Below are 12,171 nucleotides of genomic sequence, written 5' to 3' on the forward strand. Positions count from 1 at the left end.
GCAAATCCAGCAAGGGTCTCCTACAACTTCTCTTAAGGAGCAGATGCAGCAGTTAAGTAAGGGAGCTCAGCAGATAGCTCATAATATGGTGCTTATGCACGAGAAACTTGATCGCCTTGAAGCTACGATTAGTGAAGTAACAAAGCGAAAAACTCGTAAGAGGCGCTACGTACAGCCGGAGGGGTCCCAGACAGTTAGCCAGATAGCTAATCAGATAGCTAAGGTAGAGGGTGGTAGCTGTAATGAGGGTGTAACGCCCGCGAAGAGGGTACGCAGTGAACGGCGCTGCGGACGTTGCAGCCAAGTTGGACACAATTCTCGCACGTGCCAAGTAGAATTAGAGGATACAGAGGATAGCGACGTATCTGAAGAATAATATCCTGCTCTACTTAATAAAAATATTATGGTGGTGTTGCGTAGTACTATTACGAAGGTGAGGTACTAGGATTTCGTGGGGCGCACACTGGGGTGGGGCGCACACTGGTGAAACACGTTAGTTGAGATAACATGAAAGTTGCAGCCTCGTATTCAGTCATTATACTAAGTGATGCACGAACAGGAAAAGGGGCCCAAAAATCTAATTAGTTTAATCAAAGCACATCTCAAGTCGCCGTGACGACTGCAATCTTCATCGCACCACAGAATTTAGATTACCACCGCGGCGTCAAAACCGTGCAGCCAAAGCCTACGTCAAGAAGTCGATGAGAATAGAATGAAATGTGCTTCACTTAGCACAGCATAGTATAATTTTCACCTAAATGAGTGTATTGCCTTGCCATCCATTGGGATTTCGTAGCTTCCTCCGGATTCGATGGTAGATTCAACCTTGTGTGACACTCCATGTCTGCCCGCTGCATGTGACACATTAGATATAGAACGATAAGTGTAACAAGAATCCCCCAACATCAAGTTCATGGCACTCGGAAACCTCGGGATGATTAAGGATTTCTCACCGTCTGAAAATGCGTGGAAACCCTTGCTACTTGATTCTTGTACTCTTGGATGGCAGATGCAGCGAAGATACAGAGAAGCATCCACCACAGAAGAGATTATTTTCGAAGAGTGTAAGTGTATTGCCTCAATTTCGCTTAGTGTGTTTTCTAACCCACCGACATCAGCAAGAAATCCACTAGGAATCAATGCCTCAATGCCTAGAGCAATGACCACACTTTGCCTCTGGCAAGGATGCGTTGAAGAAGCATAACCACTCGATGTCGAAGAAGCTCTAGACCTTTCCCTAGACCCAAATAGACGTAAAGCTGCAGTAGCCCCAGCTACGATGCATGTCAGCTCGATCACCAGGGGCAGATGACATCTACTTCGATGTCCACGACTCATAGTGTTGTCCCCCAGATCGAAACTAAAACAAAAATAACATTTGAGCGTAGTAAACACAACCAAGCTTTCTGATGAGCGTTGCAGTCACCATTCCAGAAGAACCCTAAAATCTCACATCTGCCGACGGGTGCTCCAGAGGACCGCCGCAGGGTCGAGCCGAAGGAAGCGTCGTAACGCAAAAACTCCGCTTGACCAGATGTCTGGACCCGGACCTGGTAATCAGGTCTGAAAAGGATGGATTTTTCGAAGTAATATTTTTATCCAAGATTGATGGAACCTTAATAGAGTCCAGCGGTGTGGAATGGACGACGGAAGTTGTCAGAAGCCGCGTAAGTTGGTCAACTGTAACCGAGACTTTGCAAACTATGCGGGTATTCACGGGACCTAAAACATATGTCAGCAATCCCGCAAATAATACCACATCTTGATTCTTCTGGACGTTTCAAAGAAAGTTACTCAAGGTCTGGCGGTTGTGTGTTCCCTTCGTAAGTTGTGGCTTCAGGCGTCCCGCCTCATCCCGCCTCATCCTGCCTCATCCTGCCTCATCTTGCCTCATCCTACCTCATCTATCCAAGTCAACACACCTAATGTAAGTTCACCAACCTAAAACAGGTCAAGAGCGCCTACCAACGCTATCCGATTTCCTTTACGTCCTCCTTTTCACAGCCTTGAGAGGACAAATGCATAGCGGAGCTTATAGGAAGTTCCCAGTCGATACTGCGACCATTTTTCGCACTTTTTGGAATAACTTATAAGATCTGATTCATGTAGAATCTCTTAGACTCTAGCTTAATGGAGTACTTAAGTAGAGAACCAAACCATACAGAATTGTTTAATGAAAGCTTTTGAAGTCTCATAGCCCTGAAGCTTTTCCTCTGGTATTGTTTGGTCTTCGAATGGAAAGTCGTCGAATCAATAAAAGGATCTTTCAATCCCATCCCACGTCCTAGGTTATTTTAGACCAAACGCCCTAAGCCCGTCTCCTGCTTTAGTGACGAAATGAGAAGTCAGTCTTTCACCTTAAAACGGGTATTTTGCTTTCACTTTTGGATGTGGTCCTGACTTTCGCGCGTTTACTGTCTTTCTAACTCAAGATTCAAAATATGGCAAGGCTATTATAGACATCTTTGCCTCCCACACAGTGCTGATGGTACCAGGATGGCGCTTTGCAACATCAGCATGAATTTTGTTGATCTGCTCCACCTATGCCTTAGTCTTAGCCGAATTACATACTTACATAGTATATCCACTGCAAGTTCATTGGCTGCGTTCCGTAATAACGCTACTGACCTCGCCTAATCACTTTGCCAGCATGAACAGCAGTCGCACCTGCCAGCGTCTGAGTCAGTATGCAAAAGACTGCGGTATATCCTAGTGCAGTAGAGAAACCAGAACCTATGAAAAGAGTAGCCGTGCGGATGATCTAGTCATATTCTGATTCTGGATCGAGCTGGGTTATTATTAACACTAATTTGCGATCACTTAAATTAAGCCCAAAGTAGTGTAAAGCTTACTTGATCGAGGTACTTTGATAACCGCTCGCCACTCCAGTCATCTATTGCAGGCCATTGAGAAGTTATTCTTGTGCTCTGAGCTGGTAATCGAGGCATGCGAGGAAAATCCTTGAACTGTTCTAGGGTGTCTGTCCCAGGTGTGCAACCCAATGAACCAGTTCGACCCAACGAGCCACGCGAACATCAAAACACGACTGTCATCCCAGATTCAATGCACAATGACTTCGTCACTATGGATCCAGTTCAGAAAGCGATTGTACGTGTGAGATTGTGTAAAGTCTGTGTATCTTTATCGCGAAGTTGCAAAAGGATTACGGCCAATAAACGAGGCAGAACTGTGCAGTGCGGCGATATGCCGGTATAATCATGCTTACTACAGTAGATTTTGACCCAGTGAGAGCTATGAGACCCTAAATCGAAGTGTGTTACTGCAGATCGAGATCTATTGAACGGCCAATCAAGATGTCTTCTCTACTGAGTTGTAAAGTATGCAGCAGGTACCATATCCAGCTCGACCAGAGGTTTTGCTGCAAACATCTGGGGGCCAGTTGTTCCGGTGCGAAGGGATGTACGTTAATTATGATGTAGACAAGAAAGGGCTCGAATGCTGACTCAAAGCTTCGCCTTCACCCACGTTTCCAAGACTTGCTGACTACCTGTTCCAGAGTCACCCTTATATCCCAGGATCCTCTCCATAATCATCTCATCATGGCACGCTTTTGGCGTAAAGACGGTATTCACAACTCCACCTCTGCTACCAAATCCTTTGGTAAATTTTTCCGCAAAAGCTGCAATGCCATCTTTGAGCACCTCATTGTCGCCTGCCCAGATCAAGACTTCTTCCACAAAATCGGCAACAGGCGCCCACCAATCCGGAGGTGCCAGAACAGGCTCGTTGTACAAGTCGCCGGCAAAGGGAGAATCCGAGCCGAGAAATGCAGCAGCCCATCGATTGAGAACCCGAGCATCAAGCATGTCGCGTTCGGCATTTGTGGTGAATGCAGGGGTATTGGTCTGGGTCAGTGAGCACCATGGTGAAATGAGTAAAACACCATGGAGCCTGGCAGGTAGTGAGAGCGGTGTAATGTCGGGATGCGGGTGTGCAATATGCGAAAGGGCGCCGAGTAAAAGATTGCCGCCAGCGGAGTCGCCAGCCAGTATGAGATCAGAGGGACTGCGACCCTGGGTGTACACTAGATAGTCGAGAAGCTCGACGGCTTGCTTGAGCTGGGTAGGGTATTTAGCCTCGGGTGCAACATCGTATGCGAGAAGCAATGCAGACACATCGGGACCAAGAGACTTTTGGAAGTCGTCAAGCCAGAGTATGTGGCCAGGTCCAGCAGGGAGAACATATCCACCGCCTACAATTGTCAGCTGTCAGGGTCCAGTTGTGGGTGATACACGGTTACTTTGACCCACCATGGAAGTATACCAAGACCTTGCTTGCATTGCTTTTTCCCAACCAATGCGCTTGTGTGCCACTTGGCAGGGTTATGCTGTCTGGCGCCAACTTTTGCTGCTCAGTATACTTGATATAGTTTGTGGTTGTAGAGCCTCCGTTCAAGTAACGGTCATGGACGAGATCGAGATTGCCCATATTAGCCCGGGAGACGGCAAACATGATATCCTTGAAGTATGTGTTGGAGCCATTGTCGCCTTTGAAGGGCGAGGTTAGAGAACGTTGTAGAGCGGCGCCGACTGTAGACATGTCAGGTCGTGATATGTAGTAGAGGCAGGATAGGGATGCGTACTAGCCTTTAGCGTAACCGAAGCGATGCGTAGCCTGCTCACGTGATAGTCGGCCATGGTGTTGAGGATGGATGATGTAGTATTGAGGGCGACCAACGTAGTGCTGAACACAGTGCTGATGCTGGGGCCATGGCGGATATGTGCAGTAGAGAGACGGGGAGGGATATCCGGAAGAGCCGCGACCTTGACCCTCGGCAGAGGCGCATGACGGGAAGGATGGAGGTGGATGGGGGTGGATGGCATGCATTCCCCGCATTGCTAGAGGCCCCACTGCGTGCTAGCGCCAGGGCTCATGACTCGGGACAGGATTTGACCAAATCAATCCTGAATCGCATCCCACACAGCTTCCATGATCAGCATGGCGTCTGCGGGCGAGGCAGACACACCCGAGCCTACGCCTAGGGACGAGGGCTCGGGCGATGGTAGCCAGCCCAGTAAAAAGCGCAGAACCGGCCCAAACTCGCGTGGCGTTGCCAACCTCACCCCCGAACAGCTTGCTCGCAAGCGCGCAAACGACCGCGAGGCCCAGCGCGCCATTCGCGAACGCACAAAGAATCAGATCGACGCCCTCAACCAGCGCATCCGCGATCTCGAGAGCCAGCAGCCCTATAGCGACCTACAGGTAGTCCTGCGCGAGAAGGAAGCCATCCAGGCGGAGAATGCCGACATCAAGAAGCGCCTCGAGAGTGTGCTCAGCATCATCCAACCCATTGTCCGCGCTACGGGCGGCTTGAACGGTACGACTCCAGAATGTGGAAGAAAAGGACGTGTAAGAGGAAGGAGATGAATAAAGACAAATGACTACCGACGAGAGACGGCGTCTGGAAAAATGACTGCTGACGACTTGTAGAACTCGCAGCCGCCGCCGAACGCTCGCCCCTTTCTCCTGTCCAGCCTCCACAACAGCACCAACATCAACAACAAAACCAAACCCACCATCTCCAACAACGCGATGCGCGCCAGCTCAATGCCCCCATCGCTTCGGCCTCACCGCACAATAGTGTGCCCTCGCCCGGCGTGCACGATGCAAACGCAGCCATAGGCACAGGCGCATGGCTCTATCCCAACGATGCGCCCACGAGCCATCTGCGCCGCTACTCGAGCGACAGTCCAGGCCCTCAATTCCACCAGGCGCGCATCAATACCGATATGCCCTTTGACGAGCGTCTAGGCGTCGACTTCTTGCTCGACAATGGCCAGCGCAGGGCCGTCGACCCCAACCTGCCACCTCCACATCAGATGCGCCCCAGCAACGTCAGCACCAGCCAGCACGCACAATATGCCCCCAACATGGTCGCCCACTTGACGTTGCCGCGCAATCTGCCTGCCACCTGTCCGCTCGATGTGATCCTGCTCGACTTCCTTCAGGACCGGCAGAATCGCGCGGCTGAGGGGGTACCAGTCAAGACGCTGGTCGGTCCTCACTATCCCAACTTTACCTCGTTGGCCCACCCCGACCGCGCTGTTGAATCACATCCATTGTCCAAACTCTTCACAGACATTCTACGCACATTTCCAGACATCTGTGGGCGCCCGGAGCAGGTGGCTATCGTGTTCATCATGTTCCTGATCATGCGCTGGCAAATTGAGCCAACACAGGAAAACTACGACCGATTGCCACATTGGGTAACCCCACGTCCGTCGCAGCTGTTTACCGCGCATGCATTGTGGATCGATCATCTCCCTTGGTATGTCGTGCCCTGCCTTGCCCTGCCTTGTCCTGCTTTGCCCTGGAACTTCCCCACATGCCCCCTTGCCCCCCTGCCAAACCCACCCACACTCCCACATACATGACTAATCCGGTCCAGGCCCCGTCTTCGCGACAAGCTCATTGCTGCGCAACCCCAGGTCTCGTTTGAGAACTTCTTCATCCCGTTCACCACCACAATCTCCCTCAACTGGCCCTATGAGCATCGCGATTGTCTGCTTCCTGCCTCGGTAGTCCGCACCTCGACTCTCTCTACCACGTCGTCCATCTCGGCATCTTCGCCCTTTTCAACGCACGTGAATGCTGGCTCGCCACAGGGACCTGCAACACCACAGCCGCTCACTGGCAATGCGGCTGCTTGCATACCGAGCATGGAGCAGTTGCCCAAGGAAGACGACCAATGGCTCATCAACCCAGCCTTTGAGACGCATTTGCGCGACCTCAACAACTGGACTCTAGGTCCCAGCTTTAGAGGGACCTTTCCCATGTTTGCCGATGCCGTCAAGATTAAGGAAGGGAGATGACGCGACTTGTATATGTATCATGCCTTCTGCATGCCAGTTGGATGGCGTTATGTTTGGTATGGTCTGTATGTTCATGCATGACTTGGGAAACATTTTATTTTAGTTGATTGTATTAACACAAAGTATCGGGGGGTATCTTAGTATCCATTATTTCAGGCAACAATATAAGTTTTCCTGCAAAAGGCCTGTTGTACACGGTGTCGTCGGCAACCGGTGTCGTCGGCTACCCGGATCAAGCCACCAAAAAACAACGCCGCGCCACACGCTGTCTTACGTAGACAAGATCCCTCAAGCCTACGCACGCGAACAGCTCATTCATCCAAATGTCGGTGGGTTTCACGACACGGCCCCCTTCGCGGTGGACCCTCTCTCGTTGCTGTCGTGGGAAAAGTGGTCAAAGCACCACGGACGTGGTCGGCTCTAACTGGCGGTCAGCCTCTCGTCCCAAACGCACGCCCCCACTTTTAAACCACCTACCATCACGTATACCCTTTTCGGGGGCGGACTCGACTCACTTTCGCTTTTGCATAACTACATACTACCCTTTGCTCTCTTTCTCTTTTTCCTCTTTCATTCCATACATAATCCATAACTTCTTTGCGCACAAAGTAATGTCATCTTTGACCCTGTCGTCTAACCTCAACATGGAAAACGTCTTTCCCGACCCCGTTCACCAACAAATCTTCTCGCATCTGAGTCCCCGCCGCGGCGAGCTGCCGATTCATGTGGTGGAGACTATTGCTGGTGCGTTTGCCCTCTTCCCCCTTCTGCCCTTATTCCCTATCTTAACTTCCTTCCCCCCCTCATTCCGTCCCGTCTTGCCTAAACGGGCTGAGGAGAAAGGTGGAGCGGAGTAACGGAAAAAACAAACAAATGAGAAAACAAATAAGCAATCAGCTAATCGGATGTGGTCAACAGGCAATATCTCTTTCCTAGTCAAATATACGGCAGGCTACAAAGTTCTCCCCTCACAAGTTTCCATCAGCGTCGTCGACGTGCGCGGGCCTGATAACGGTCTGCTCGGCCACAAGGCCATGGTGTGCATACACGGCGCCCCGGGCCGCTTCAAGGTCGTCGTTACCAAGGAAGTGGCATATGGCCGCAATGTCGTCATTGGGCTGAGTGAAAAGGTGGATCGCGTTGTACGGGAGATTATCAGTAAGGAGGGCAACGATGGGTTTGGGGATTTTTGAAGAACCAGTGGAGTTCAGGATGAAGTAACGATTTCTTTTACGACTTTGAGGGCATAAGAGCAGGGAGCAAGACACCCATTATCTTTCCTTAGACGGGGTTTTTTCACATCAGGCACCGGCTGCCGCCCACATGGCTGGAACCCACCCATCTCCGGGGTGCTGCGGCGTTTTTCATTAGGCGTTCGGGTCTATTTCCTTTCTCCTGTCTATTTTTTTCTTCTCCGGAGAGACTTTTCTATATACTATACTGGTCACGAGGAAGCATTACTACCCTCAGTGCGTACGCGCCCATTCGCGATACCAATCCAAACATTCAGCATTAGCAACGCTGGCACTTGTCTTTACGTTCATCCCGCACAGAATCTGCTTGACCGCTCCTTCGACCCTGTTGGCACGTTAGTATGTTGACACACTCTCTATTCGATACTGGAATCTCACTTTTTGCCATTGGTCGTCACTGGGATTTCTGGGCACTCATCTACAATCGCAGGGACATGGCGTGCACTGAGCGACTTCTTAATCGTCAACTTGATCCTGTCGACCAGGTCAGATGTCATTTGGCGTCCATCTGCCATTTTGAGGAACAGCACCACAGTTTCATCCGTGTCTGTTTCTCTTCTGCGGCCGATACAGAGTGCGTCGGCCACGTCTTCTGGGAAATGCTGGAGCACTACGTTGTAAATCTCGGCGGATCCGAATCGCACGCCAGCAGGCTTGAGGATACCATCGCTGCGGCCAAGCATCCAGAGTCCGCCAGTCTCTGGGCTGAAGCGCACAAAGTCACCGTGATGCCACACAGGTCGCTTCTTTTCGTTGGTAAACTTTTCAAAGTACGACTTGCGGTACTTTGCCTCACCGTCAGTACCCCAGAATGCCACTGGCTGGCATATGAATGGTTTGGTGCAGACTAAATCGCCTGGTTCACCTGACGACGAAATGTCGGCGCCTGTGAAATCGTATGCAGCAATAGCCATGCCCAGACCAGGGCCCTGAATCTCGCCCTCGTAAACTGGAAGCAGTGGGTTAGGCGCGCCAAAGAGCGAGATAATGTCCGTGCCTCCAGTTATGCTACCGAGATTGATAGACGACGGGAATGCTGAGTAGACATAGGAAAAAGTTGATGGCGCCAGTGGAGAGCCAGTCGAGTAGATTGCCTCGAGCGTATCAAGACCGAGGCCAGCCGCAGCTGAATCGACCGATTTTTGTTCTAGAATGGATAGGTACTTGGCAGAGGTACCAAAGTGCGTAATGCCAAACTCATTAATGAGGCGGTGCATGGCGAGATCATCCGCCACCGATGTCGACGGATCGGAGCGGTCCACGTAGCGAAACGGCGACCCATCGTACAGAACCAACGTGGCCCCTGACGCTAGTCCGCTGACGAGCCAGTGCCACATCATCCAAGTACAGGTGGTGAAGTAGAAAAGCCGCGATTGGGGCGCAATCGAGCAGTGGAGAATATGCTCCTTTTTGTGCTGGAGCAACGTACCAATAGCTCCGTGCACAATGCACTTGGGCGCTCCGGTCGTGCCGCTCGAGTACAGTATGTAGACTGGGTGGTCTGGCGGCAGTTGCCTGAACTCGAGCTCTGCTGTTGACTTGAGCGAGGTAAAGGTAGCGTAGTCGTATGCCTTTCCTGATGCAACAGGTATTGAACTGGCGTCAACTGCAACGGACGCAACTGTTGGGAAAACAATGACAGCCTGGAGAGTTGGAAGTTCCCTGGTAATCTCGATGACTTTGGGCAAGACTGGATGGCTTCGGCCGTTGTAGAAGGAAGCGTTATCGACGAAAAGGAGTGCTGGCTCTATTTGGCGCAGTCTGTCCAAGACAGCATGCACTCCCGTATCTGGACTGACGGCTGTCCAGACTGCTCCCAACGATGTCGCTGCGAGCATAGCAACCAATGCATTCGTGTGATTAGCGACATAACCCGCAACTCGATCGCCTTCCTTGAGACCTAGAGATAGCATGCCCGCCTGGCATTGCTTCACCCTATCTCTTAGTTCCTTCCATGTCACTGTCTCCCGCGTAGTTTCGGTCGCAGCAATGACAGCGGGCGATTCGGGGTCGACTTCCTGGGTAGGGAACAGCAGGTTCTCGGCAAAATTCAATGTTGATCCCGGGAAGAAAGATGGTCGTGGAAACATGGGAGCATCTGGATCCACTGTCTGGCTATTGGTGAGCTGATAGATATGCGCTTGGGGTTACAACGACTGACCGACGACGGCGTTCCGTTGTGTCTAATGCCGACGAAATCCCAAGTGCTCTTCCAAAAGGCATCGACATAATTGATGCTCCATTGATGTAGCTGTGAGTAGTCTAACAGATGGAGATTGTGTGTTTTGTTCACTGACTCGAGGAAGCGGTACATGGGGGTAGACTGCGGAGAGGGGTGCTTCCACAAAAGTTTGGAGGACGATGAAGTGCCACTGGCGCCATTGACGCCGTTGGTGCCGCTCATTGCGTATGTATCTTGACTGAGATTATTCGCGTTCGCGCAAAGGATGACTCTCTGCTATATCACGCGTGTTGCGGCGAGTTTTGTGTCTGAACATCGCAGCGCTGGCATGTTTTTTTCTGGTACCTGGCGGCGATCACCTCGGCCGCGCTTTCCCCCACCCATTTCCCCCGAAGTTGGTCACCGGCAACTTCCGGCAACGAACTCGGGTCGGTTCCCCCACATGGAGGCTACCCGTTGACTCGCCGGCTTCATTTCTTACTTTTATCTCAACTCCAACTCCATCTTGTTGCCAGTCTTGAAAGCTCTACTCTCCCTCCACTTTGTCCCAACCCTGGGAATCACCGTCCCACGGTGCGATGCATGATTAAGGGGATGCCAGCTGTCTTTTAGCCCCCACTGCACCGACCACACCCTGCAAGCAAAGGCAAAGGCCAACGGCTGTCACGAGACTATGCGCCACACCAGAATGTCGACCTTCTGCGTGCCGCCCCGCCCGTTCCTAGACTTGGGTTGAGTTTTGGACCAGTAATTCGGACATCCGTGCGAGACTTGAGCGGTACGAAACAATCTATCATGCCCATGTTCAAATCATACCCGAGCCGAAGCGGACGCTATCACTAGGACATGCAGCAACTACATGCATACTGACGAAAGACGCTTATGCCAGACACACTGTCAGCAACGTTTCACCTCGCCAGCCATGACTAGCGCGAGCAAGGTCAGGCCATGGCTGGTCCCTCCTCCATCTAAGTAACTCCCGGAACCCGGTCGAAATCATGTCACGCAACAGATCCTAGAAGCCATCTAGTACCGTATATGTGGCCGCCATGAGTCAGTGGGAAATATCGAGCAAGAACCACACCAGCTACGGCTGAACCACTTTGTGGCTCCTCAAGCGCCGTAAATATGCGGATGTTTGCCTCGTTGCCTTCTTTCAAGACGCTATACCACTTGTGGCCTTCTCTTACATGAGCAGCCTGTTCTTCTCACCCCTGCGTGCACTCGACAGCCTGTTTCATCCATCGCTTTGTATGATAAACATCAGTATGAGCGTATTCAAGTAGTGTCAAGCCACCATCTTCCTTATGGGCTTCTTCACTGATGGCATCGCCTCTTCGTCATCCACGACCATTGTCTTCGAAGTAATTTCAGGCATGCTAGAAAAGAACCCAGGTTTAAGATTGGTTGCAGATCTTACCTATTGTAACCTTAGCGAATTCTTGCTAGTCGATCAACTGGTCCTTCACCTGTCCGTACGTTGGCGTATACATTTCTATTCCTTGTCAGTGCAGTGGAGACCACAGGTATGTCTCCCTGACTCGATCCCGGCGCGCGTAATTCTCTGATTGAGCGGCACACATACTGAGTAGTATGCGGATGTCGATCGGGACCTGTCTGTACCGGACCAAGCTCAGACCGAGATCTGGATAGCTCGTTAGATGCGACTACCAAGACATTTTCTTGTGCTGTAAAATTTAACTCGACACTCTAGTTAACAGAATAGATTTTGAGAAATTCAGCATGACATCATCAATTCTTGGGGGGTGACTAGCAACAATGCTTTGTCGCAATGGTCCCTGGCCCTGCAAATCATCTGAGTGCCCCATGTGGTGTAATCGATTCCGAGCTGACCATGGACTGCACAGGGCGCACTGGGCCTTGATAAAGTTTAAGCGTAGAG

General features: G+C 51.2%; 5 protein-coding genes across 5 annotated transcripts; 2 read left to right on the forward strand and 3 right to left on the reverse strand.

Annotated features, from left to right (window-relative positions):
• Positions 1-750: 750 nt before the first annotated feature.
• Positions 751-1,338, reverse strand: COCSADRAFT_356592 (uncharacterized protein; the record flags this gene model as incomplete). Its single annotated transcript, XM_007701492.1, has 1 exon — positions 751-1,338. One exon carries the CDS (start codon positions 1,336-1,338, stop codon positions 751-753), a length of 588 nt encoding a protein of 195 aa, XP_007699682.1.
• Positions 1,339-3,108: 1,770 nt separating this feature from the next.
• COCSADRAFT_116780 (uncharacterized protein) lies at positions 3,109-4,788 on the reverse strand. The gene is made up of 3 exons (XM_007701493.1): positions 4,604-4,788; positions 4,272-4,550; positions 3,109-4,213 (listed from the first exon to the last, which is right to left on the reverse strand). The coding sequence occupies exons 1-3, from the start codon at positions 4,656-4,658 to the stop codon at positions 3,465-3,467; spliced, it is 1,083 nt and encodes a 360-aa protein (XP_007699683.1). The 5' UTR covers positions 4,659-4,788; the 3' UTR covers positions 3,109-3,464.
• Positions 4,789-4,959: 171 nt separating this feature from the next.
• Positions 4,960-6,833, forward strand: COCSADRAFT_26159 (uncharacterized protein; the record flags this gene model as incomplete). Its single annotated transcript, XM_007700878.1, has 3 exons — positions 4,960-5,338; positions 5,452-6,289; positions 6,410-6,833. 3 exons carry the CDS (start codon positions 4,960-4,962, stop codon positions 6,831-6,833), a joined length of 1,641 nt encoding a protein of 546 aa, XP_007699068.1.
• Positions 6,834-7,477: 644 nt separating this feature from the next.
• COCSADRAFT_160196 (uncharacterized protein) lies at positions 7,478-8,026 on the forward strand (the record flags this gene model as incomplete). The annotated part of the gene is made up of 2 exons (XM_007701494.1): positions 7,478-7,577; positions 7,752-8,026. 2 exons carry the CDS (start codon positions 7,478-7,480, stop codon positions 8,024-8,026), a joined length of 375 nt encoding a protein of 124 aa, XP_007699684.1.
• Positions 8,027-8,299: 273 nt separating this feature from the next.
• On the reverse strand, positions 8,300-10,490 carry COCSADRAFT_89087 (uncharacterized protein; the record flags this gene model as incomplete). The annotated part of the gene is made up of 3 exons (XM_007701495.1): positions 8,300-8,411; positions 8,465-10,197; positions 10,248-10,490. The coding sequence occupies 3 exons, from the start codon at positions 10,488-10,490 to the stop codon at positions 8,300-8,302; spliced, it is 2,088 nt and encodes a 695-aa protein (XP_007699685.1).
• Between the last annotated feature and the right edge of the window lie 1,681 nt (positions 10,491-12,171).

Source organism: Bipolaris sorokiniana (genome assembly GCF_000338995.1).
Source record: "Bipolaris sorokiniana ND90Pr unplaced genomic scaffold COCSAscaffold_6, whole genome shotgun sequence".
In the NCBI taxonomy this organism is placed as follows: Eukaryota; Fungi; Ascomycota; class Dothideomycetes; order Pleosporales; family Pleosporaceae; genus Bipolaris; species Bipolaris sorokiniana.